General features: G+C 39.8%; 1 protein-coding gene across 1 annotated transcript; it reads right to left on the bottom strand.

The window, feature by feature from the left end:
- Positions 1 to 674: 674 nt before the first annotated feature.
- tulp4 (tubby like protein 4) lies at positions 675 to 27303 on the bottom strand. The gene is made up of 14 exons (XM_023953244.1): positions 25608 to 27303; positions 13572 to 13700; positions 13013 to 13174; positions 12048 to 12228; positions 10334 to 10441; positions 10053 to 10219; positions 9319 to 9543; positions 8973 to 9207; positions 8366 to 8510; positions 7734 to 7905; positions 7500 to 7593; positions 7004 to 7419; positions 4058 to 6634; positions 675 to 3093 (listed from the first exon to the last, which is right to left on the bottom strand). Exons 1-14 carry the CDS (start codon positions 25857 to 25859, stop codon positions 2977 to 2979), a joined length of 4980 nt encoding a protein of 1659 aa, XP_023809012.1. The 5' UTR covers positions 25860 to 27303; the 3' UTR covers positions 675 to 2976.
- Positions 27304 to 27338: the final 35 nt, after the last annotated feature.

Below are 27338 nucleotides of genomic sequence, written 5' to 3' on the forward strand. Positions count from 1 at the left end.
TATTTCTCCTTCATATAATAAAATTAAATTTACATACAAAAGTTAAAATTCTTTGATAATCTGTGTATGTCTTAACTTTGGGGTAATAATGACTTTATTGGGTTAAATCAATGTAGATTTGCCCTGACACTATAATTGCGGATCAACAAACATGCTTTTCTTGACAAAAAATTTGAATTCATGCAATGATCCACAAATGTAATTATTTTTAAACATTATTGAATGCATGATACAAATGTTTAAAAAAATAAGAAACTTATCAAATAAAGACCATTTTATCTAGCCATGATCTTTGATCATTTGTCAAGCAAAAAGTTAGATTCAGTAAACTACCAAAAGTGTACAATGTTTTCCATGTTACTTAAGTAAATGTAACCTATTACTTTCCATCAACGACAACAAATGCAATTGTTTGAAACACAAAAATGTAAGTAATTTTTTTTTTTTTGCAAATGTTTCTTCAAAACATATGCAACAAATTTAAGGGCTTTTCCCCTCAAGACAAAGGTCAAGCTTGCACGAAATAAGCTCAATTATATTTCTTGAATATTTTTCTATAAACCTTTACATATAAAATCTCAAAGTTCTAATTAAAAAAAAATTCAGTAAGGTCTCAAGGTAAAGTTTAACACTATCTTTCAACATTTCGAACAACAGAAAACAAACAAATCCGCTTTTTTCTTCAGAAACAATAACATTTTATTCAAAAGATGCTTGACATATAGTTATAAAATAATTTACATGGCATGCCATATTATCCATCCACTATAAACGTTCAGTCCACAAATCACTCGTTTTTATTTTTCTTTTTTTTTCATTTCAGTCTACATCTACAAATACAAAACAGAAAAATTTTCTAAAGAAAAGCCAAATTACAATATCTACAACAGTTCTTAATTAGTTTTAAGTGAATGTTTGACCAAGTCCATGGGCAATGCTGAACATGAACTTAGTGGTTTTCCACCGGTGAAGTTGGGAACAGTGTGTTTGTGTAGAAGCCACACACGTTTCAAGGTAAAGAATTAACACTGATGGGACTGGTAGACTGCACAGCTGAATACCGACACCTTGACTTGACACTTACACTCTACAAACTAGTCTACCAACTACATTAAAGTGGGCACTTACTTACTTACTCATTCACTTTTTTTTCATCCAATGCAAACTTCACATGACACTGAAAATCTACCTGTTCCCATGCCGACCCCACATCTTACAACTTGAGCAACACTCGTTGAAAAAAACAAAAAAACAACAAAAGCTCTCAACAAAAAAAAAAGAAAAGGTTCAAAAAACTCCACAATATACATTATGTATAGATACATCCACTCCTTTAGGAAACAATCTCATAAATAACAATTATAGACCAGCATCTGAGATGCTGAACTAAAAGAAATGCATTTAAATGTGTTCGAAAAAATATTAAAAAACAAAATAAATCCCCACCCTTAAGAGTATTGCACGACAAACACAAAATAGTATTTTCTTATGACATGCTTGTGTTTTCTTTTTTCCAAGATTTTTTTTCTTTCCAGCATTTGTCCCATGTTGTGATATAGAAAAACATTTCAATTGAAGTGATGGTGTCCTCCATACAAAGGTCAACTATTTAGAGCGTTGATATAGCTGGTATTTTTTTAAATCACCTTAGATTTGAAAAAAATCCTATTTTGGCACAAACAGGGTCTACTTCCCTCTGTAGGGATTTTTTTGCATTACAGAATTCTGCATTTTGCTGTTTAAAAAAAGAAAGTAAGCATTTCAGATTTCATTTCTTTCTTTTTTTTTAATGAGATCGATCTAAAAACCTTAAATCTTCACTGCAGAGTGAGACGGCTGAACTAAAGCCACAGTTTTCTTCCACGCCTGAAATGAGACAAGGTGGTGTGTCAACAGAAATCTGTTACAAGTCAAATGTACACGGGTTTGAAGAAGAGTATGAAATGGCATTGACAAAATACAAAAATATTTCCTGTACCTTGCTGTCATGTTAGGTGATGTCCTAAAGAGCAGGGACAGCCCCCTGACTACACACTCACTTCACAGAAGTGACAGCAGGTGACAAATCGCTTCATGCCAAAAGGCTAAGATGTTCAGTCCAAGCTTGGGGACGTCTCTGGCATCCGTGTCACCGCATGCGGATAATCAACTTTGTATAGGAGATTCCATCCAAAGCTATTCTGTAAACCGCTCCTACCTGAATTCTTGAAGTACACAGCAATATTCAAATGCATTTCACCCGAAACAGAGCAGGTGAGAAACACAAATTGTGTCACAAATGAGAAATTCATTTTTCATGTAGAAGAATATAGTTTCCTTCAAACTCAGAGGACTGCATTCCACTTTAACCATTTAGGGTTAGAATTTGTAACAATGGAAAAAAAAAAAAGTCATGACAGCAGAAAGTTGTAACTTTGAGTAGTGTTCTCAAGTGATGGTGAGCAATAACAAGAAAAAAAAAACCTCGTCACTCCCAATATGTGTCACTTATTAGAATCCTAAAACTAAAAATATAATAAAGTGGTCGTGTTTCACTAAAAGTTTTTGTACAGCAATGGATTTCAGTGCCCAGTAGTACCTCTGTCCTCTGGGAAAGTAACTTTAACTCCAGAGTGTAGCATTATTCAAGTATTACTGCTGCTTCTACTTTTAAAAACTGCCCCCTGACACTTCTCTATTGGATAGTTACCAAACCTGTAAGCTTCTAAAGCAGCATTTATTTGCATGATAACCCAGCTCATCTCTTTGGCCCCACAGGCTTCATAGGAGGCCACTCACTGTGTTGTCAGTGCCTCTTGCACCCCACCTAGTGACAGCCTCGTGTAGTGCAGTGTGATTGTATTTCTCTACATGGCTAGAGGTCATTTCATTCTTGTACTCAAGACTTACTAACCCTAAATGAAACAAATGTGCCCCACTAACAGACGGTATTTGCATTTCATTCAAGGAAATCAGGGTGTGTGGGGGGGGGGGTCCTTATTTGAGGCGTTGAGTAACGTTGGCCAAAGCCACTGCGAATGCTTGGACAGCAGAGAAGGGATACTGGAAGTCTAGAATGTAGGCATTTCCATCAATCCTGCCAAACTGCATCACCTGTGAAGAAATACAGCATTCATCAGAAACACATTTTAAAAAGTGAATTCAAAAGAGGAAGTTTAGGGATGTCCTAATCGAATCACGTGATCACAAATTGGGCCCAATCACATAGTTTCCGATTCGATCAAAATCTGAGTTTGCGTCACCTTTAGGGATCTGATATACATATTTTTTTTATCGTATATTTCACTGTACGTTTCAAGCTTTTTATTACAAATAAATCCTCTACTAGAAGTCTGCATGACATGAACGGATCATGAAAGCACAGCAGAATAGCAGGAGGCGCAAAAACACATGGGTACAGTGAGCAAGATAATCCCAAAGCTCCCCGGCTTAATAACGTTTTAAATGAACAATTTAAACTGACAGCAACATTTTATTTAGTCATTACTCAAACAATGACCCACAAAGGCATTTCAGCAGAAAAAAGGATCAGGTTTTGGTTTCTTTTTCATGAGAATGGCTCTCTCTCTGTTCTTCCGACAGCCAGAAAGCAGCGAGATGACTGCCAAGGGAGCGTCTGCAAAGTGCAATCACTCAAAAACAACCAAAACTAATAAATGAATACTCATCATTTGGATGTTGCAGCCATTTTGAAAAAAAGTCATTTGTAATTTTGAAGATTTTTTAATAAAAATTGGAATCAAATATGATAAAAAAAAAGTTCAATAGTTCTAAACATAGTCATCAAACTCCCTCACATGACTATCACATTTGACTTTTTTCAAGTTGATTGTTCAAGCTCTTAACAGGAGGGCTCTGTCTAAGTCTTGACAAAATAAGGTTAATAAAAACTTAGAGTGAACCCTGGATCTGTTTATTTTGCATTTGTTCCATTCCGTTGATTAAAAAAGTGTTAGATCGGGACTCTATATCGGCAGAAACTCACAATCAAATTATTTCAAATGAGATCAAACCTGGATTGGGACATCCCTAAGGAAAATGGCAGCTTGAAACATACCTGTCTGCCCTCCAGTTCAATCTGGAAGTTCTTAGCAGACTCCTGTGTGACCCGTCCTCCAAAGTCCAGCTGGTAGACCTGTGTTGCTTCATTCCAGAGTGGCTGCTTGTTAGCCATGACGTAAACAAAGCCCTGGCTGCCCAGTCCTCTGTCTTCCTTTTCGTTGGTTTTTCGACACTTGATCTCATCCAGCTCACTGGCAGCCCTCAGGTTCCTCTTGCTTTTCCAGCCCTTCTTACCGCTCTGGCACTGATTGAGGAGCTCATCACCACTGATGAAAAGCTCCGGCTCACTTTCAGAACTGTCTTGGAACTCGCTATTAGCTGTAGCTTTGCTCAGCTTTTTAGTCTTCATCTGCTGCTCTTTTTGTCCCTTCAGCTTCTTTTTGTCCCGCCCACCCAAGCGGGGGCTGGAAATGAGCGAGTTGAAGTCACCCAGAGCTCTTCCCTCCTTCTTTGATTTACTCCCTTCAGCTAGCTGCGATACGTTTGCCTCCTCGGCTCGGCTGTCCATCCGTTTGCGATTCTTCTTGCTGAACTTCTCAGAGCGCTGCGGCACAGGGCTTTCAGTCAAGGAGAGCACCTCCTGAAAACTCTCTCCAGCCTCTGCCATGGCCTCCCCGTGGCTCTGCAGCTCTGCTGGTGGTGGTGGTGGAGGTGGCGGAGGAGGTGGAGGGGGAGGTGAAAGAACACTTTTGTCTACAGCCATGTGGGAGGCTTTAGGTGGCAGTGGCAAAGCAGGACTGGGCATTGGTGGGCAGGAGTTATATGTGCCCCATGGGGTGTGAAGGGCTATCGGAGGGATGGGGAGCCCAACACACGCACTTCCTCCTGGGTACATGGGTGGGAGGGGGCAACAGGCAAGGTTAGTTAAGTTAGCAGGATAACCTGGGGGTAAAACTAGGGTTGCATCTTGCTGTGAGAAGGACACAGGGGGCACCACCTCTTTGGGGGAGGTGCAGGGGCGTGGAGATCCGGGCATGGGTTGAAGCTGGGCTCCCGCGTAGGAGGCTGCAGGCGGGTACTGGAGGATTTGGCAGCCTGACGCTGCGGCGGCAGCCTGAAATGATGCAGCATTGGGGCTGGTGGGGGACTTTGGAGAGAGGACAAAAGGCAGTCTGGTTACATCCAAGTGCTGAGATGGGCTAAGAACCAGGGGAGGAGGTTTGTGTGGTCCAGGTGGGGCAGTGGAGCTCAAAGATGCTGTCCTTTCCTGAGGAACCCACACCTCCTCCATTGCAGCCGGCTCCCACTGATATGGAGGAGGGCGTTTGACGACGAGCCCGGACGCATCATTTCCTCCAAGCGACAGATGCTTCAGTGACTGGTTCAGGCTTTCATCCTCAGTGAACGCTGAATTGACATAATCAGCCCGGTCTCGGTTACTTCCTCCTCCTGCTGAGTTCCCAAAGCCTTCAAGTGAGCTCATCAGATTATATGACGACTGAGATGCCAGAGGAGTTGCACTGTTGGAATGAACAATAACTGTACTGTGTGGCGCTCCATTTCCTGGAGGAAAGTCCTGCCTGATAATTGTTCCGCCTGCTATTCCATTAGCACTCCCTGGAGAAGTGCCCCCTACACTGGATCCACTGCTACATTGACTACATGTGTATAAGGCTGTTGGCACCCTCTGCTGGAAGGAGGCAGCTAGTGCACCATTTTTAGCCTTGGGAGGAAGCGGTCTTGGTGGTTCCAGGATCTGAGAAACTTTCAGTGCGGCCTCTCGGCTGTTCCTCCTGAGGGTTGCATGGATTAGACTGCTGTCAAGCCTCTGACTGGGGTTCCTTCCAGCAGCGTTGCTCTGATTTGTTGAGTCAGGGTAAGGAGGTGGGTCTCCACTTGGTATAGAATAGCGAGGAGCAGTGAGTCTGTTGAGGGTAGCAGAGTTGTAAGGCAGCTGAACCTTCTTGTCAGACGAGGATGAAGAAGACGTGACCCTGAGAGTGGCAGAGCTGCCGGGACCCTGGAGTGTGTAGACATTCTGATTGCAGACGAGCCGCGTTCGAGGGCGACATACTTCCTCCACGTTCCCGCTGCTGTCGAAGGTTGTTATCCGCTCATAGCCCAGAGGGGTGTGGTACTGTGTTTGCTGCTGACCCGGGGGGTAAAGCTGGAACTCTCCTTTCTTTAGACAAAGGTCACCAGGCGGAGGATTTCCGCTTGTGCCTCCTCCGGTTCCCGATAAAGAGCCAGAAGCTGCAGCAGAAGCGGATGCTGCCGCAGCAGCTACAGCAGCAGCCACAGTGCCAGGATAAGGGGGCGGGGGGTTCATCTTGCTCAGCTCTAGAGGAGCACTGAACACAACTGTGTCACTATCAGCCAGCTGAGAAGCTGACCTGGTGGTTTTGATTTTCAGTAAGTGCTCATGCTCTGCCCCTAGTGTTCTCTCCATGACTAAATCAGCAGGCAGGTGAGGAATCTGGATCTGCAGAGCTCCTTGCTGCAGCTGGTGCAGAGTTTTACCTGAAGGCTGACTTGACGACATCGAGGAAACCGGGATTTGAATCTGAAGCTGCTGAAATGGATGGTGGCTCTGCTGTTGTTGCATGTGATGCTGCTGCTGCTGAGACTGCAACTGATGGTGCATTTGTTGTTGTTGCAGCTGCATGTGTTGTTGCTGCTGCTGCAGCTGCATTTGTTGTTGCTGTTGCTGCAGCTGCAGTTGTTGTTGTTGCTGCAGCTGCATTTGCTGCTGGAGCTGCATTTGTTGCTGCTGCTGCTGCTGTTGTTGTAGCTGTTGCAGCTGCTGCTGAATGTGCTGTTGCTGTTGGAAGTGCTGCTGCTGGAGCACCTGCTGTTGCTGCTGCTGCTGGACTTGCTGTTGGTGGTGTTGGATTTGTTGGTGGTGTTGCTGGCCTGGTTGTTGTTGCAGCTGCTGTGATGGGTGATGGGATGGTGGAGGGCCAACCATCAGGCGACCCATATCCAGTCCCCCAAAAATGACCTGACCGGGACTGGAGTACCTGGTGGGAACAGTGTATTGGGCCGTCAGGATGGGGTCCTGGCTTTGATCTGACCCACTGGCAGCCGCTCCAGCGGGATTAGCAGTGGGATTGCTAAGAACATCCAGCTGGACGTTCTGATTGGCCAGGAGTGACTGGACCAGGCCAATGCTTTGGGCGGGGGACATAGCCTGAGCGGGACTATGAATAGGGGCAATAGGAATGTTAACAGTGCATGGGGGGTTATCATCAGCACCACCAGCAGGGCCTGTGACAGGCAGATCATCTTCATCCTCACTGAAGACATTGGGGCTGAAGACAGGCAGGTTGATGTAATCCATCGAAATCTTGCGCACCTCTGGCAGGTAGATGGTCATCTGTCTGGGCTGGAGATGGAGGAGGCTTGTCTTGTAGATAACTAACAGGCAGACAATAAGAAAAAAATTCATTTGATTACAGCAAGTAAAACAGTCCACCGCAAAATGATCAACAAGTTACCTGCACCAAGGTTGGTTGGCAAGAATGTGGCCAGTCCCACTATTTTGAACTTGGTTCCCCAAATATTGGATGTAACCTGAGCTAGGTAGTTTTGCTGAAAAGCACAAATAAAACAGAGTGTTATAGAAAATATATATTCAGTTTTATGAGAATGATAAGTGAGTAATAAAATATTACAGTGCTGGAATTATTCACAGAAGGAAAGCCTAAATCCCGATTTGCCCGTTTTTTTACCTGATTAATGTCGTCCAAAGGAAACTCTTTCCGAGATAAACTGGGTGACCCGATAGAAGGTTTCCGTATGGGTAACCGTGGCGACCTAGAGACTTCTTGCGTAGCACGTGAAAGTTTGGGGGATTTTCTGGGGTCAATGTTTATCCTGTTGGTAAAGGGACAAACTAAGTCTCTACAGAGAAGGTAGCAAAATAAAAAGAAAGTTTAGCATGCAATAAAGACAAACAGAAGAAAAATGACACATTATATTGCAGGAAAGGTTTTGCAAATAGAACAAAAGACTTTTAAAAGTTTTAACGAGGAGCAAAATAATTTAAAAAGCATCAAATATGAACAATTTTTGCTTTAGGACATTGAGAAGAAAGTAAACCATAAAGGATTGAAATCTCAGACTAACCAAAATCAATTTGGACAAACTCTAAAGTTTATTTGTATTAATCATATAACCAAAACATTTCCATGCAGTTTCTAAAGCACTTTTCCTTTTTAATGATAGTTTCAATTAGTAGAGAAATATGCACAAAATTAAATGAAAAGAGGACAAACTAATTGAATAAAATATCAAAAGCACACATTTACCTTCTTTTCACACATACAGGACACCCAATGCTACAGAACAGGTGATTGTTTACCTGGGAAGTTTGGGAGATTTGCTTCCCCTGGATATCTTTGGGGACTTCTTGCCGACCCAATCATCGTTAAGCTCGATATCGCTGGAGTCTGAGCAGTTACAGCTGTCAATCATCGCCGATATCAGACTGTTGCCATATATCTCATCTGAGGAGAACAAGTCAAAATTTGCAATGGAATCAAGTCACATTTCAGCAAATGTAGAAGATATTTTACTTGCTACCCAAAAAAAAATACAGTTGGTCATTGGAGAACATGGCAAATTACTGGTACTGGTTTTAGTGTAGTTGTTTCAGTCCTTAAGATGCGACTGTAGTATTTGTTATGGCAATAGTGAATAAAACAGTTTATTGGTTGGTTTCATTTATCACTGTGTAAGGAAGGAGTGGGTTGATTAATGAGGAACCTGAAGGCCATCATTGCTCCATTAAGCCTTTCCTAATTAACCGGGGAACAGTACGACTTATGTGATTGAAAAATAAAAGATGCCTCATCAAGACTTACTAGAAAATGCTCAAACCTTGAACTACCCTTTACTTTTTTTAAAAATACATAAACAACTAGAATAAATGCAGTATTTTTGAGTTACTGATATGAACTTAGACACACCTGTTTTCCCATCAGTCTTAGGGTCCATTATGACAAATTCAGGCCGCAGTTTGCTGATTCTTCTGCCCTTCAGGATAGGCACCAGGCCTCCCAGGTACTCCAGATACAGCGTGTAGCACGGACCTCCGACCTCAGGGTTGTCCTCGGTGCGCTTCATGGTGCAGTGCAGACGTTCGTTTCCAGCAGTTGGGTAGCTCACAAAATCACGCATGTTGTTGGGATCTGGGATGGGGGGCTAAAAAGAAAAAAGGTTCTATTCAGTCATTTATAGCATTTACATTAGCAATTGCTACATCCATAACAATTTTCCAACTTTAATAGGAAACAGCACTTTAACTAGACCTACCTTGATGGTAGGGACAAAAGCAGCGGTGACGTAGGAACAAAGACGGGAAGGCATGGTGAGCTTGGCAACATCTTTTTCCTCCTTTACGGCTAAGGCGATGGCCTGCTGGCAGAGTAGCTGCAGAGAGGCGATGCGATGCTCCACCCGCACCACATAGAGGGCAGGACCCGATGCCAAGAACAGGCGGGAGTCTCTGTGACCCCAGCAGAGCGTTGTGATGGGGCGCTGCAGCAGGAAAAACAAGACAGATTGAAGAGGATGGCATTTTTTTTCCAGATATCAAAGAAGGTCAACATCTCATTCCTTTATTTTCAAAATCAGCTCTTTGAAATTTTTCTTTTCAGCTGGTTAATAATAGACCCTGGTAATAGAAATTTTTAAAAGAATTGAAAGATGTTTAATATGGATAGTATCAGAAAAAAAGCACAAAATTATCCAAATCATAAGGTTTTTTTTTATTTAGAATACCAAAATAAAATGAGAAACCGGGTAGTTTTTCAAATTGAAAGTCAGGTTTCCTAAGAACAATTTTGTTTATTTATGAGTTATGAAAGAAGTAGGCAAGCTTTGATAAAAACTTTACAACAAAGTGATCCCGAGGTTTTCCTTTCTAAGAGCTACAAATCGCATCTTGTTTTTTAAAGGTTAATTTCCTTTTTATAAAAAACAAACGTGATAAACAAACAAACTGAGGCATTGAGGTGAAAGATCCGTTGTTTTGTCTCATTTCTCACCTGCGCTGGTGTGTCGAGTGTGTAGATGTGCTCTCCTTGAACGTTGTAGAACTTGACTGTGGCATTCCTAACTGGGAGAGAACAGGCCGCTTCAGGAGACAGGGGTGTTCTCTCCATCCCTGCCACTGCCAGAAGATCCCCCTGAGAGCACCACTGGACCACAACATCTGCAGATCAGGACAAAAGTGTTGAAGACTCACATCAAACAACATTCTACTTCCAATAACAGACATTATCAAGTCAGTGTGGAAGAAATGAGCACAAACGATGCATCTACGCACCTTTCAAGCCAGTGCGAATGAGGGTGGGTGAGAGGTCATCGTAGTTGTTCATCAGGCTGAGGTCTCCGGAGGTGAAGCTGACCGTCAGCAAGGGTTTGTGAGTGTGAACTAAAAACAGGACAACTTCTTCAGCCAAACTATTATACAGAGCCGAAATATTTACAGAGCCGGTGTGGCGTTACCCGTAAACTTTCAAACTCATTGACAAACAAAAGTGCAGAGTTTTACATAATTTCTGGCTGAGCTGCCCTGGTTCCCATGGCAACCAAACTCTTGATTTGGGAGAATGAAAATGTCAGAGTTGTAAAATAAGTAGCAATTTACTAATTAATTTATTTTTGCATTACATGAAAAATTGTTAGAAGTCGTTTTATCCAATGCCGACCACGTTGTGTAATTGTACTCATTAAAAATTAAAGTAGCCAATCTAAGAACGAGAAAGTAATTCCACAAAGATTTACGTCAATTCAGTTTTGTTTGTAAGAGTGCACCAGGCAGCAGTGGACAGAAATAGGATTCATTCAGTCATCTTCTTCCATTTTGTCCCTTTTTGTGTCACAGGGCTGCCAGAGCCTCTCCTGGCCACATAAAGGTACCCTGGATGTGTCACCAGTCTGTCGCAGGGTCACATATCACACACCCATGCACACTCCCGTTCACACATATGGACAATTTAGAGTGACCAATTAACCTATGGAGCATTTTTTGGGGCGGAGTCCCTGGAGAAAACCCACACATGCACAGGGAGAACATGCAAACTCCACACAGAAAGGTCCCCCCCCGTTAGTGTTCTGCTTCAGGCCCCCCAGCCGGGACCGGACTCTTGCTGCGAGGCAAGAGCGTTAACCACTGCGCCGCCACCGTGCAGTCCTAGAAATAAGATATCCAAGATATTTCTATATTGTTAGCTTGTAATAATTTAAGTTACTGATTAACATCTGAAAAAGCATCAGAATCTATTTTCCATTGTTCATGTGGTGTGGAAGTTCCTCTGTTTATAAAAGTTGTAAAAATAGTCCATCTATTTTGGAAAGCGCACAATTACTACAAATGATTCCAAATTGATACCATAAATAAAAACATCTTAAAAATATCTTCAGAGTCTATCTTAATGCTCATTGCAAAAAAAAAAAAAAACACTAAATGAAAATCCAGCTCTTCCATCTTCAGAATATTTATTCAGAAAATCCTAACAGGAGTCAGTTGAAGATGGTGGTTTCTTAAATTGGGATGCTGTTGTTAATGCAGTGTTGTGGGGATGAGTGTAACAGAGTCTTCATCATTTGTCACGACAATGACATCTGGCAGGAAGGGAAAGAAATGAAATGTGCTTCAGTCTAGTTGTGTAACTTAATGCCTTTGGACGTCTTATCTGTGTAGTTGGAGAATAATCGGCACATCAGGCAAACCCGAATTCTGGTAAGCTTTGTTAAATGGGGGGGGTTAAAGAATAGCACAAAAGGATACTAAACTCCTTTGTACTGTTCATTTAGTTTGACAATATGCTCCCGTTGTTTTGAAGCTCGTTTTTCCCGCTAACTGTCCAACAAACAGCTAACCGGGTCATTTTAATAGTTGGTTCTGTCATCATTTAGTATTGGAGGCAGCTCATTATCATTAAAAAAACATCATTACATTTCTGAAAGCTTCAAAAGCATCACACAATCGAACGTTCAGACTCCAGCGTTCCCCAGCAAAACAACGAGGAGCGAACCTTGTGGCGGGGAGTAGTCTTCAGTGTCCGTGTCGCTCTCGCTGCTGTCCTCCACCAGGAAGCTGGGGTAGTTCCAGGACATGTTGACAATACCGTCAGACTCATGCAGCAGGATGTGGGCCAGCATGCGTCCATGACAGTCCATCACTATGACCTGTCCATCTGCAGTGCCAAACAACACCTGGGGGGAGCAGGGCGGGGTTATTAGGACAATTAGGACACAAAAAAACTAGAAAAAGTTTTAAAGAAGTAAACTTTTTAGTTATCACTGTTTTTTACACACTAGAACTGATCTGATCTCCACAATAAATAAAAAACACTTATTCTTTACTAAAATTGATTGTTTCCAGCATTTTTGTCGCTTTAATCTAAATGTTAAGTATTAATATTTAGATTGGCTTAATAAAAAAAGGAATCATAAAATGCTGAATGGTATGATTTTATCCTTTAGATTTAGGGTTTTTAATTGGTTCAAATTATTATTTGGCCATCATATAACATTTACACAAATAACTTCTTTATTTACATTAAAAGCACAAGCAGCCAATGACAGCTCTTTTAACGCCGATACTCACTAAGATCATTTGCTGCCAATCCTGTGTCAAATTAGCAGTTTATTAAATTTACCCTGATATGATTCGAGGTTTTTTCCCATTTCATTGATCATCTTTATCAAAAATCTTTCAGCTATATGTGATAAAGGCACATTCGTGTGGATAAAATGTTTTTTTCAATTTCAGGAGAGTTTCTAAATCAGATGGATTCCACATCATGCACTAATGTGTGTGTGTGTGTAGTGGGGGGGAAAAAAAGAAAGACATTTGCATTCATCCCTGTCATAATCCATTTAAGATATTAACCCTACACCTAAACAAGAGAGGAGGTGGAAAACACATTCATTCTTACAGCTGGGGAAACCTTCTCAAATGCTTTCTACGCTCTAATCTTAAAGGTGTATCTGTTACCTGCTGGTCATCAGGAGTCCAGATGCCACAGGTAATCTGACTTTCCAGGTTGATTTCAGAAGACCAGTGTCTTTGCCCGCTGACGGAGCCCACCAACACAAAGCCGTCACGGTACGAGATGAGTGCTTGGGTGCCATCATGGGACCAGGTGAAGTCACTCACCTACAGAGCATTTGAAAAGTGGAAATAGAAGCTTTTTCTTAGTGCAGGGCCATTTTAAAGTTGTGTTTCTAGTCAGAATAAAATGTTTCTTAATCTAAAATGTAAGGCTTTGCTTCTTCTCTTTGTCAACAGTGACAATAAACAGACCATTAATAAATAACAGCACTGAAAAAATATGTTTATGGTACAATAAAAGAAAAGAAAATTTGATATCTTCTATTTTTTTGGATCAACATTCACAAGTGCCTAATTTTCACAATAAGAGTCCTCCTTATCTTATGTCACTCTGAATAAAAAATGTATTGCTTCTCTTTTGCTACTCTTAAAAATGGTTAAAGCATATATTTCAGTATAAAATGTGAGCAAAAACTGAGAAAGCAGTCCGACAGTCACATACCTGAGCTCCACGATCATTGACCAACTCCACAGACCAGCGGCCCTCGTACTGAATCCACACAAAAATCCCTCCATCAGTGTCACAAGTGGCCAGCTTCTGAAAAGGCTCATTCCAGCGCACCAACACCACCTTGGAGACACACACAAAAATCAGCAGGATAGCTAATATTGACGTCTTATTAAAAACATGAGGAAGAAGCTGCTAATAAAATGCATTTCACAAGAAAAACAGTTGCATCGCTGAGAGCTGCAATTTTGTTTTTTTTTAAAAAGGCATTTCTGGCTTTTTCTGCTCAGATACATCTATGACGTAACTGTACCGTGTTGTTTGATATTTTTACAATTTAATTTATTGGGAAAAAAAAGAGCAGACTTAATCTGAGATATAACTGAGAAGCAAAAAGGAAGAATGAGTAGTGAGTACATCACACAGATACCCCTTTATCTGTGCTGAAAGCAGCATCTTGTCAGGTTTCAAAATAAAAGGCTAGCACTAAGGTTTTCAGTCAGTACAAGCAGTGACTCATGCGTGCATGTATAGGTTTCTATATTTGCCCATGTGAGAACACAGATGGACATCATTAGCCTCAGGTGAGACTAATGATAAACACCATTAGATAATAGAGAAAAATCACATATGATGGATGACCTGTTTCTTTGACCGTCTCCACTCAAAAGACAACATCCATTACAAACTCCCTTCACTGTGAGAGTCTCTTTCTGGTCTTTAGGAGCGTGACTCAGCTTATTCTCAGGAGAATAATCCAAACAAGACAGCAGCTCTGCAGCAGAGAGAAGCACGTGGGCTTTGCATGCTCGAAAACCCAGCACAGGACAGGGTTTTAGGGGAGCTTAAGCGGTCTGAACTCTCTTCGAGTTGCTGGATGGGCCAACCAGTTGTCCAAACAAAAAACAGCATCTTCACCTCTGCTGTAAAACGCCTACAGGTTTAATCATCTTCTGAAAGTAAAAGAAAAACAAAACTAACAAATAAATAAAATGTTTCTTCTTAGTTGGTCATTTGTGGTGGATTTATTAAACCCTCAAGTGACCTCGTAATATTCATGCATCACACTCAGCATTCAGTAAATCTTAACGGCTGCAGCTGCATTAATAAATGGTTAGGCTTTGAAGCATCTTCTAATATTGGATGTTTTCAGGTTTTGACAGGTTTTTTTTGTTTTACTCTGCAGAAATAGACCCTTATTGGCAGATTTAATTTAAATGATTAATCTGATTTAGAGAGTGGTAGGGTTGAAATTCTTTCGAATTGCACCCTAATGGAAACGGTTTTTCAGGCTGTTTAAAAATAATAAATGACTTTTTTTTTTTTTTTTTTTTTTTTTAATTTATATTTTTGACAGGGAATATCAACTTTTACATCATTGTTACATTGTTTCCAAGTTAAACACCATTTTACATCAAATATATTTTCTGTCAGTAAATCAGAATGCGTGTTTTTGATCATTTTGTACTCTTCCCCTCTTTTTTATATGAACAGAAAAAAACAAAACAAAAACAGAGCAGCTGTCAATCACACTCTTATCCAAAAAGGATGAATCAATCAAATAAACCCACATTATCTGTTATCTTGTAATAGAGAAGTATTTATTTATTTATTTATTTTTTGTTAGAATTAAAGAAGGTCAGGTCTAAGAGGTCCAATATATTTGACCCATTTTGCCCACCATCTCAAACCTTTATCTGTTTGCGTCTTTATTGCAAAAGTCAGTCTTTCCATAACATAAATATCATGTATTGTTTTATACCAATCATCTACTGTTGGAGCATCAGGTTGTAACCACTTTCTTGTCAAGGCCTTCTTCCCTCCCACCAGCAATATTCTCATTAAATATTGGTCTGCTGCAGACTGCATGTGTTGTGTTACTGTTCCCAGGTATAGAGCTAAGGCATTAAAGGGAAAGGTTTCTTGAAATGTCATCTCCAAACATTTATGGATTTCTTGCCAAAAAGATATGAGTACAGGACAATCCCAGAATATATGGTAGTGGTTGGCTTCAGATGAGCCACATAACCTCCAACAGCTTGTACCAACACCTTGATGCCTCTTTTGTGTGGGGGTGATGAAGAATCTGATGATGCTTTTCCATCCAAATTCCCTCCAACTATGTGAATGAGTGGTTCTCCATTGGGATTTACAGATATTTTCCCATTCTTCCTCAGTGATGTGCAATCTTCCTTCTCGTTCCCATTTACTCTTAACATAATGAGTGTTTGTGTATCGGGAGTCCTGTAGACCCTTGTACAGTTTGGATATTATTCTTCGTCCGCCCCCAGAAGTATAGGCTGTTATAAACACTTTCAGTATGTCATTGTCTAATTTTCCTGATTCCTCAGCCAGGATCCCATTCAGTCTATGTCGTATCTGTAAGTACCTAAAAAAATCCCTGTTCTCCAAACTGTATTCTTTCTTACACATTTCAAAACTTTTTACTGCCCCCTTTTTTATTAGGTTGCAGTATGCTGTGACTCCTGTTGTTCTCCATATTTTAAATCTTGAGTCTGTCCTGTTAGGTATAAAATCTGTGTCGTATGCTCCCCATCGCAGCACCTTTTCTGCTCCCTCCAAACTACAGTTTTTAGCTATTTTCCGCCATATTTTTAGTGATATTTTTAGCCATGGGTTTTCGTCAGAGTTATTTGTCAGTTTACTATCTGCTATCTTGGTTTGGATGGGAGGTTCTGTGTGTTCTCCCTCTTCTATTTCCTTCCACCTTGCTCTAAATTGTGGATCGCAGAGACCTACAAGTGGTCTTATTTGAGCCGCATAATAAGAATCCTTGAGGGTTGGTAGTGCCATACCCCCTTTGTCCTTAGACAGTTGCATTACTTTGTATCGTATTCTGGGTCTCTTACCCTTCCAAATGTAACGTGAAATCATCTTGTCCCATTCAATGAATTGCTGATCTTTTATTTCAATTGGTAGCATCTGAAAAAGATACATTAGGCGAGGCAGGATAACCATTTTAATTGTGTCTATCCTTGAAGATAAGTTAAGGAATGGTAGATGAGTCCATCTGGAAATGTCAGATTTTATTTTTAAGTTTAAAGGGGCATAATTAGCATCAAATAATTTAGTAATATCTTGGGTGAGGTTAATTCCTAGGTACTTCATTGTATTTGTAGTACATATCAGGTCATATTTATTCAAAAGTTGTTTTGGTGGATTAAAATTGAGAGTTAAGATCTGGGTTTTTTGGACATTTAATCTGTAGCCTGATAATTGTCCAAATTCTTTTAGGGATGACATTAATATTGGTAAAGACTTCAGGGGTTGTGTTAAATAGATTAATACATCATCTGCAAATAATGATAATTTGTGTTCTTGTCCTCCTATTTTCACTCCTGTTATCTCTTTGGCTTGTCGAATTAATTGACTGAGGGGTTCAATAAATAAAGCAAATAGAAGTGGTGAGCATGGGCAGCCCTGTCTGCAGGAACGCTCCAGTGTGAAGGGTTTCGTAAGACTACCATTAATTTTAATTCTTGCTGTGGGGTTATTATATACAGCTTGAAGAGCCTGAATAAGAATTTTATGTAAGCCATATTTTTCTAGTACTTTAAACAGGAAGGTCCATCTAACTGTATCGAATGCCTTCTCTGCATCCAACCCCATAAGCATTGCTTGTGTCTTATTTTGTTGTATATTCCATATAATATGTAGTGTCCTTCTCAAACTATCATGGGTCTGTCTTTGATGAATAAATCCTGTCTGGTCAAGGTGAATAAGTGAAGGTAAGATCTTCTCAATTCTTCTGGCCAATATTGACATAAATATTTTATAGTCTACGTTTAACACTGATATTGACCTGTATTGTTTGCAATCTAATTTATCTTTTCCTTCTTTTGGTATCACTGAAATTATAGCGTCCCTCCATGAGGAGGGGATTGTTCCCTTTTGTAGTACCCAGTTACATATTTTGCAAAGTTTAGGAGTTAGTTGAGCCCTAAAACATTTGTACCACTCGGCTGGAAAGCCATCTTGACCTGGAGTCTTCTGTGGTTTAAGCCTGGATATTGCAGCCTTCACCTCGTTTTCCGTTATTTCTGCCACCAAGGTTTTATTTTGTTCCTGTGTGACCTTAGGTAAATCTAAGGATTCAAGAAAAGTTCCTATTTCATTTATGTTATCTAGTTTTGGCTGTGCGTATAAATTTTTGTAATATTCTTCAAAACAATTTTGGATATCTTCTGGTTTATATTGTATTTCCTCTGTTCGGGAGTGTCTTATTTTAGTGATTGTGTTATCTTTTTGCTGTTTTCTCAATTTGTATGCTAATAGTTTCATTGCTTTACTTCCTGCTTCGTAATATCCCTGTTTTAGAAAAACCAATTTCTTTTTAACTTCTTCTGAGTATATCTCATCTATCTCATTTTGTAGTTTCTTTATCTTTGTTCCGTTATCATGTTTCGCTCCAATTTTATGTTGTTTTTGCAAATCTTTAAGTTGACATGTTAATTGATTAAGCTTGTCTTGTTTACGCTTCTTTAACGATGAGGAGAGCGAAATTATTTTTCCTCTTAGTACCGCTTTATACGCATCCCACACTGTAGTTGGGGAAACTTCCCCATTATCATTATCTTCAAAATACATTTCTATCTCTTTACCCAATTCTTCTTTTATTTTTGCATTATTTAGTACACTTAGGTTTAATTTCCATGTTGTAGATTTGGGCTTGTCATTGATATTTATTAGCATTTTTACTGGTGCGTGGTCAGATATATCTATTGTTCCTATGTCGCATGACTGGATTCGGTGTCGATCTTTTCCAAACATAAAGAAATAGTCTATTCTGGAGTAAGTTGATTGTGGTGCTGAGTAATAAGTGTAGTCCCGGCTAGTTGAGTTCAGTTCCCTCCAAACATCTATTATATCAATTTCTTTGATGACTGAGTTTATTTTGTTAACTAAAGGTTTTTTGTGGCATAAACTAGAACCAGATGAGTCCATCTTTGTTAATCTTATGTTCATATCTCCTCCACTTATAAGTATCCCGCGAGATTCTGTGGACATAATATTGAACACTTTTTTATAAAATTGCCAATCACTTCCTGGGGGAGCATATATACTAAATAATGTTACCAAAGACCCTTCAATCCTTCCTATGATCATTACATATCGACCCTCTTTATCTTTGGTCTCTGAAATGTGTTCATATTGAACCTGATTTGATATTAGAATAGCTGATCCTCTTCTGTGTCCTGACTTATAGGATGTGTAAAAAATGTGTTTAAAGCCCCCTCTCCTCAGTTTTTCATGTTCAGCCTCTGTTAGGTGGGTTTCCTGTAGGAAAACCACTTGTCCCCGTTCCCTTTTAAGCTTTGAAAATATTTTACTTCTCTTAATAGGATTCAGCATACCATTTACATTATAGGAAATTATTCTTATAGTTTTATCCACCATCATTTTTGTGATGTGTCTGGATTTTAGTGGATGAGGGAAAGACAGCTTTCAGGCTGCTCTGAACTGCAGCCAACAAATGATAAACAAGATAACTAGTTAGAAAAATGCTCTTATTCAAGTAACACAAATTTTCCTCAGAACTTCCAAAGGTGGGGTTCCTCTGAGAACCCTGTTGTTGTTGTAATGCAGCCATCCCGAGGGAAAATCTCTCTTTTAAGAAAGGGCCCTCTGACAAAGTCTTTGATGGTGAGTGTACAGCTCAAAGTTCAGCCCTCCGACTAATCGTTACCTTCATTTCGGCTTTTTATAATAATGAAAATAAACAAAATAAAAATCATTACTCAGAAGTAAACAAAAGAGTTTCTGTCTCACTTTTAGTAAATAGAATTCAAGAAAGGATGCATTTACCCAGAGAGAGAAATTAAATAAAAATAAAAACAAGAATCAGCATGTATTTACCCATCATGGTCAAATCTGCAGCATATGTGTACTCATCTGGGCTGCTGTTGTCACTGTTTTTTAGTTTTTATTCATGTCTTCCTGCTGCGGGCCCCGTCTGAACTTTTCAAGCTTGTCCTTGTATGATGATCCTCCTTGTCGCCGTCTCTGTCCTCGTCCCCCGCTGACAGTCCAGGTCAGCCTCCTGATCTGCTCCAACAGCGTCTCCGCTGGTTTCAGCACGGTCACCGGTAATCCTTTTTCTGCCATCTCTCTCGTCGCTTCTTCAGCAGAGTTGTATACACGAGTTCCGTCCGGGTAGAAAACTCGAAGTTTGGCGGGGAAGGGGGTCTGAAATCGGATCCCTTTTTCTTTCAGAACCTTCTTTGCTTCTGCATATTCTTTTCTTTTGTTAAGCACGCTCGGTGCATAGTCGTTATCAAAATTTACTTGTCCGCCCTTCCAGATGAATCCTTTCTTCTGCCACGCCGTTCGTAGAATCTCCTCTTTTATTCTGTAACTTTGGAACGTTACTACAATGGATCTCGGCGGCCCCCCTTCTCGTGGTGCTGGACCCAGGGCTCGGTGTGCTCGTTCGATCTGGAGGTTTCTGTCTTCCGCTAATGACAGATTTTGTTTAAGCAGCTCTTCGACAAAGTGTATCATTGATGGGGATTTATTTTCGGAGCCCTCCGCCACAGAGTAGATCCTGATGTTGTTTCGTCTGGCCCTTCCTTCCTGGTCAGATTGTTGAGTTTCTAGCTGTGACTGAAGTTTCACCAGCTCCTCCATGACTTCTTCCATTGATTGCAGCCTCTCCTCAGCGTTCACAATCCGCTCTTCCGCCTCGTCCAGCCTTATCTTTGCCTTGCTAATCTCTTCCTTAATTTCTCTCAATTGTTGTTTGTTGTCCTGGCGGAAACTTTTTATTTCTGTCAGTATTGTTGTTAGGTTGATTTCTTCATCTGGCTCGTCTTCGTTAGCATTAGCCGGCGATGCGCTGCTAACACCAGCACGTGGGCACTCTGGGCTGTTGCTTCCAGGAAAATCGGCAGTTTGCATGGTTTTCTTTGGCTTAAGTTTAGCCTGCTTGTCTCGGGTCCACATCTTGCCCTTTTCCATCTCTTGGAATCACTTTGGATATCGTTTGTCGAGTTTGAAGGGCAATTTAATTCCAAATGTCGGAGGAGAGAAGACTCTAAGCTGCCATCTTTGCGGCTGCGCACTGGAAGCCCCAATAAATGACATTTCATAGTAAAGATGCCAAAGTTCATAAACCCAGAGGAAAATAATGTTCAACTTTAACTAATATTTAATGAGCATTAATAAATAAATGAACACAGCAGTGTAATAAACTGTTCCTTAGCATACATTTGCAAATACTTTCGTGATATAACTCACTCAAAGAGGACCATCTGTGTATCGAATGTCACACAAAGCAAAGCTGGCAGACATGCACGTTTGATCCCTGACACCACAAGGAACCTGCCATTACAAGCTGTGCTTTCCCTCTTGAGTAAACAAGTACACCTGAGGCAGCAGCTAAGCCCTCGTGTTATGCAACATGTCCTCCCCAAGGATAGATTTCCTCAGTAAAACCATTTTCACTAAGCACATTTGGCGAGACCATCTTAATACAGCCAGGAGGCCATGAACCCTTTAAATCTGCACGTGGCAGCTGATGTCTGGAAGTTAAATGAGGAAAATCCAGAAGACCGTCCTCTGTGACAAGACGACTTACAGGCAGTCGCATCCAGCAGAGGATTATGACACAACGCAAAGACAGAGAAGAGCGTTTTTACAGATGAAATATTGATGTGACAAGACCAGAGGAAAAACCCTCGTCGATGTGATGATTATTATTTATCTGCCTTGCAGTCCTCGTGTAAATAAATTACTTAATTTTGTTGTTGTTGTACAGCTCAGTTTCATAAACCGATTTATTAAGGCTCTGCAGAACTCAACCAGGGGTAGGATACAACAGAGGCATAAATAGACAAAATGTAAAATTTGATTTTTACTTAAAAGCAATTTGCTTCCACTGATGCAAGAAATTTGCCCCAAAAAGCTGTAAGGCTGCACGGAGAGAATGCCTAAACAATGAAATGTTGTCTTGTGTTGATCTCGGCTGTATACTGGACTCATAGACAAACAACAGCTAAGTTGAGCTAAGAAACTATCTTTTATTGTTTCTAATATTTGTGGTATCATATCTCCATCTATCCTCCCATCCTTTTTGTATTCCTGTCTCATCACCCCTGACAGTTTGACAGTCCAACACAGGAACAGGTTAATATATCAAAACTGAAAAAAATTGTTTATAAGCAGCTCTGTGGCCTAGTGTCAAAAGTTTACAATTTATAAACACTTTTCATATATTATTATTCACTCGAAAAAGCTTCTACACTCCTGGAAGCCTTTATCTGTTTCACAGTTATTTTAGTTGACACATTGCTTACCACTACTCTACAACACATATTTACAGACAATTTTCCAAAAACCCTCTGCTAAGGCTTGATTTGTCTGGCATCACTGTGATATGCACTGTCAAAATTCAGAAGTTGAGCTCTCAAAGGTGAACTGACTTGCAGTGACTCGCTGCCCGCTCTGTTCAGAATCAAAACACACTAAAAATAAAAAAATAAAAAGCTGATCTACAAGACAAGTATTGATCTATTCTGGCACTTTCCCCCAGGGACACAGCAAAAACGTTGTCATATCTATCATCTAAACTTTATTCTCACATTTGTCTTGTTTTTAGACACGCCAGCTAAAGTTAGCGTTGTCTGAATAATTATGCAAAAATAGAATTAGGGCATTGAGGCCAGATTTTTGTCAGCGTGATGATTTCTAGCATGTCTGCTAAGTTTGATTTATTTTTTATTTAAAGGCAACTGTCAGACACAGATATTCTTCAAGGCACTCAGATTTTTCCCTTTCATTAGCACTGTAGTGTAGCTTTAATAAAACAGATCGGTGCTGGACAACATTAGGAAAACACAGCAAACTGTACACAACAGCAGAATACTGCCGAGATTGTAAGTAGCAGCACATAAACAACTATTAAAGTATGTGTTAGATATCTGTGCGCAAACACTCATTTAAGATAGAAAAAGACTCAAAAACTAAAAAAGAGCAATATTTGTATAGGAAAAACAGAGTTTTTACTGACAAAAAAATATATAATATACTAAGTAACAATGTTTTTGTAGTAACCCGCCTTTTACCCATTGATATAAGAAAGTCTTGTTGCCCTCCATAGCAGAAAATCTACAGAATTGTGACCTAATGTGATTTTTCTGATACAAATTCACAGCATCTTTTAAGAACAAGCTCTTTCAGGGTCATTTTACACAATTTGAGGGAGTTTAGCTTTGACTTTGAAGGAAATGTTTGTTTATTCTTTTCATTTACAATTGTACGCACCTCATAAAATCCATTGGTCATACATTAACATCTTGTCTGATTTAATAGAGTTTGTTAACTTTTAGAAGCCTCAAGTCACGGTTGGAGTGCTTCAGTCTTCTGAAAAAATCCTCCTTCTCGTGGTTTAAGCTCAAACTTTTGATAAACTCCAGCTGCTTGCTCCTTCTTTTTTGTTTTATACAGCAAAGTTAAAGCCAAACACAGCCTGAAGGCAGAGCTTCATATAACCTCATTTGTGTGCTCTCAAATTGGTCTGCAAATGATAACAAAATCATTTTATTTTTCTCTCCAAGAGCCTCGGTAAACCACAACAAAATCACAGAACAAGAGGAAAACTGACGGCACTGATGCAGAAAACACAGGAGGCTGTGGAGGATGCGCTCGTCGTATGATGAGTCAGAGTCTTCAAAAGATAAGAAAATTAACAGGAAGAAAAAAGCAAGCTCTTTGAAACTCAAAAAGTTTGTTTGGAAAAGGTCTGATTCCAAAAACGTCAACATTGAGTTAGGGTCAGTAATTTACTGATGTTTCTGATTTGCGATACTTTGCTTTCTCGCCAAATACAGACAAACCAGATCAAATAACGTTAGTTATCCAATAGATATGTCAAAATCAGAATAATAAAAGTATTTATGATAGAAATTAGATCCGTTTCACTTTTCTTAATGCATTCAATTCCCATGTTGTAAAAACATGCATTTTTTTTAACTCGTTTTAAAAAAAAACTAAGGAAACTAAAACAATTTTTTTTTCTCTCTAAATTGCAAATTCAATAGTTAGAAATTAGTTATCTATTTTAAGCATGCAGATTATAAATGATCTTGTCAATGTACAAACAGGAAGGTGTGGAACAGATCAGGAAAGCTGTTTGAATGAGACTCCTTTATTCATAGTTTCTAATGATAGGGATGATTGTTAAATATTTGTTTTAAACAACATCATTCAACACCTAAATAATAAGGGTATAGGGGAAAAAAATCAATTCTGCGACATTTCATTTGGAATTAATTTTTACCTGCTGTCAAGAAGTTATTTATTTCATAATTTATGAGCATCCTTTAGCGTCTGACTCTTGTTTTCCACTTAAACCCCCAACCACTAGTTGGCAGCACAGCCCACTGAGCCTCTGAGTAGATCTACAACTCACAAAAACAACTACAAGATCTCACAAATATTACATTAGCCTCTCGGTTTTTGTGGTAATGAGACTTGCACGATCTACAGAACCTTATTGGTTAAGGCACATTCATTCTATGTTTTTTCTTACACCGAAAAAAATTTTGTGTAAATTGGACAATGGAGACTGTTGTCTTTAAGAACAAATATATCTTAATTAACCAAAATAAAAGCACTATGAATTTGCTTGGGTAAAGGCAACTGAAGTGCTTAAAATTGTGATCATTTAATACAATGAATTTTACCATCTTATTACACTGAAAGGCGTATTAATATTCGGGTAGAGTTTTTTTTTTTAAGTTGTGCTGCTTAAAAGAAAAATTATTTAAGTACAGTCTTTGAATGTATCGTGATTCGTATCATATCATGAGACTTAGACTCTTGCTGACGTACAAATCTAATAAATACTGAATCTTTAGAGGAAAATTTGCGAGCTGTTAGAAGACACATACATCAGAATATGAAATGTCAACAACTAAAACTGATGCTGCAAATATTGCTGCTGTTCCACAAATAAAGAAATCCATCTCTGCGACAGCACTCGGGCAGAACAATGCGACATTGCTTCCGTGTTTCTGTCAGAGTGGGGGTTCATCCCCTCGCACCCCCCCCCACCCCCACCCCCCCAAGTGCCTCACAGAACGCTGACACAGCAGCTCACTCCATCTGACCAGCAGCTTCAAGCCACAAGAGGGAAAAAACTGTAGAACTGTGCGCAATCCCATTTGTGCCACTGCGGTTACTTATTGAAAGCAACATTCATTACCACGCAGACTGTTTGACACTGGGGCAGAAGCTATCTGATCTCTGAGATCAAACTGTGTGACCTCAGTGGGCTTGTTGTGGGAAATGTGGTAGGATTTGGAGAGATAAGAGCAATGCCTGAGATTAGAGAGATGCAATGTTTTGCCCAAAAGCAGAGGGCAGATCTCATGGACTGAATAGTCTCAAACGTGAACCGATTGTTCAACCTTGTTAAATCAACAGGGACAAGAATGTTTGATTTGATTCAGAACGGATTTCTGTGAAGATATGAAGCAATAGGAAACAAAGAGCCTGAATATAACAAAGAAATAGCTAAGCTAAGAGCTAGATTTTCTTCAACCACAAAGCAGTTAAAGTGAACGTGTTTCAGCAATGTTTAATTGCTTTAGTGCGTCTATATGCTGAGTGATAACTATGAGGGAGACCAACAGCATGCCCAAACACATCACTTGTACAAAAACACTGTGTGTGTGTAAAATCAGCTTGATAAAAAATAGATTTCTTTGGTAATATGACTAATATGAGGAACAACATTAGCCCTTTACACCCACATCTCATGCCTGCAGCGTGAAGGAAGGCAGGCACCAGGCTGAGTAATTAGACAACACTCATCAATACAGGTTGAACAAAAGAATCCCGAAATCTTTGGCTCTGTATTTTAAGAAACAGTACACGTTACACAGTCTAACATCCGTAGTAAATGACAAGCTACCTTTACTTTCTGTTAAAGTAGAAAAGCTTAGCAAAAAAGTGTAAACACAAACGATTTCTCAGAATACAAGGATTTATAAATGAAAGCCCTCTTACCTCACTGTTGTGTCCTCGAAGGTTGAAGTTCACTCTCTGCAAGGGGGGCCGATCCCTTCTACAGTGGCTGGACGTAAACGTGACTCCCACGACTCCTCTACTGTTGCCCGTTGCCAGCCATCCCTCCTCATAGTAGCGCTTCCTGCACACTGGCTTCTCTTTCTGGCTCTTAGGTACTCGGCCCTTCCAGGACAAGCACAAGATGTTGGAGTCGCTACAGAGCACTGGTCCATGCTCCACAGCAGCAAACATCACTGCAGGTTTCTGCACCTCCCGAACCACAAATCTACAGAGGGATCTTCTTGGTGGGGATTTAGGTACGGCTATGAGCGTGTCTTTCTGCTGAGGTTAATGGCTTTGGGTTGGATGTAAGACAACCACAACGATGCATAGTACTTTGGCTTTTCCTTGATCTGCAGACCATTTAATTGATCACAACTTTTCTAAAGATCCAAACTGCAAAAGTCTTGCTGGACTTGTAAAGTCATGAGGCCGAATGGCTGCAAAAACGACAGGAGTCATCTAGGCATGGTGATTTGTTTGACCTTCATGTAGTTAAAAAAAAAAAAAAAAATCAGTGAAATGCGTGAAAAAAATATTCAAAAATCCACACTGGCAATTTCTAGATTTGTGTCAACAGAACAAGAATATCCCACCTCCATAAAAGAAAAAGGTATATCTTGTAAACTCAAAAACAGAAAAAGCAGCTGTTCCATCCAAAACGCTCCTGTGCTTCCAGTTAATGCAAATAACAGTTCCTCCAACTCAGAGTCCCGTTTCCATGCTCCCTGTCCTCCTCATTTGTTCCCAGTTGAGTGTGAGGAAGAGCAGGGACACTGCAGGGACTCCATCAGCTGTGAGCCAGCAGAAGAGCCGCTTCTCCGTGTAATGTCATCACTCCGGCTTTACACACAGCCTAGGGGACTCCAAAGGCTTCTGGGTAGTAGGAAAAAAAATGGTATTATCACAGATAACACCATCAGGGACAGGAGGAAGCTTGTACAAACTGCAAAAGGACAGAATTCAAGATAACGTCATGAAGGGTACGATGCAAACCTGTTAAAGACACTCATCTGCTCAATCAGTTCGTAAATATTAATGCGCTAGCCTAAAATAGTTCTTCTCTTTGGAGGTTGTACTTTGTACACCATGCTGCTCAGCGGAAGGATATTTAAATAGAAAATGATCTATTTAAGGGCATTCATCTATCATTTCTTGTTCAGCTTTAATTGAGATACATGGAAAATTCTGGTTCTACTGAAAATAAATGAGAACATGTGCAAACAAAAAGGAAAAAGGAGACTAAATTTGAGTTAGTTTAAGACAAAAAAAGGTTTAAACTAGTTTAACAATTGAAAAAAATTGATTTATAATCTCACCAAACAAAACATGGAGGGTAAAGTACGAAAATACAAACGAAAAGACAAAAGTACATGAACATGTTTTAAAACATGTGTACAGAATTGTTTCGAATTACGTTAAGAAGTTTAAATATGTTACAGTTTAGTTTAGTCTTGAATTAAAACCTCTTAGTCATTTTGAATACCTTGTTTACTATTTATATGTTTACATGTACAAATAAACACAGTGGAATTGCACTGAATACATTTTTTGAACACTGAAACAATAAAATATATAATAATTTTTGTACTTAGGAGATATGACAATTAATATACGATAAAATGCTAAGGAAAACCTATCTTAGAGAAGGCATACAACATCTAAATCTAT

The sequence above is a fragment of the Oryzias latipes genome, chromosome 24 (genome assembly GCF_002234675.1).
Source record: "Oryzias latipes chromosome 24, ASM223467v1".
NCBI classification, from domain to species: Eukaryota; Metazoa; Chordata; class Actinopteri; order Beloniformes; family Adrianichthyidae; genus Oryzias; species Oryzias latipes.

What these genes read in the sequence shown, in the direction of transcription:
- tulp4 (XM_023953244.1), bottom strand. Translation starts at nt 25,859, where the DNA reads ATGTTTGCTGCTGTGGAGCATGGACCAGTGCTCTGTAGCGACTCCAAC. An exon ending in TCAATGATCGTGGAGCTCAG is followed by an intron (nt 13,175 to 13,571) that starts GTATGTGACTGT and finishes AATGCTCTGTAG; the next exon opens with GTGAGTGACTTCACCTGGTC. An exon ending in CACTCGACACACCAGCGCAG is followed by an intron (nt 9,544 to 10,052) that starts GTGAGAAATGAG and finishes TTCCTGCTGCAG; the next exon opens with CGCCCCATCACAACGCTCTG.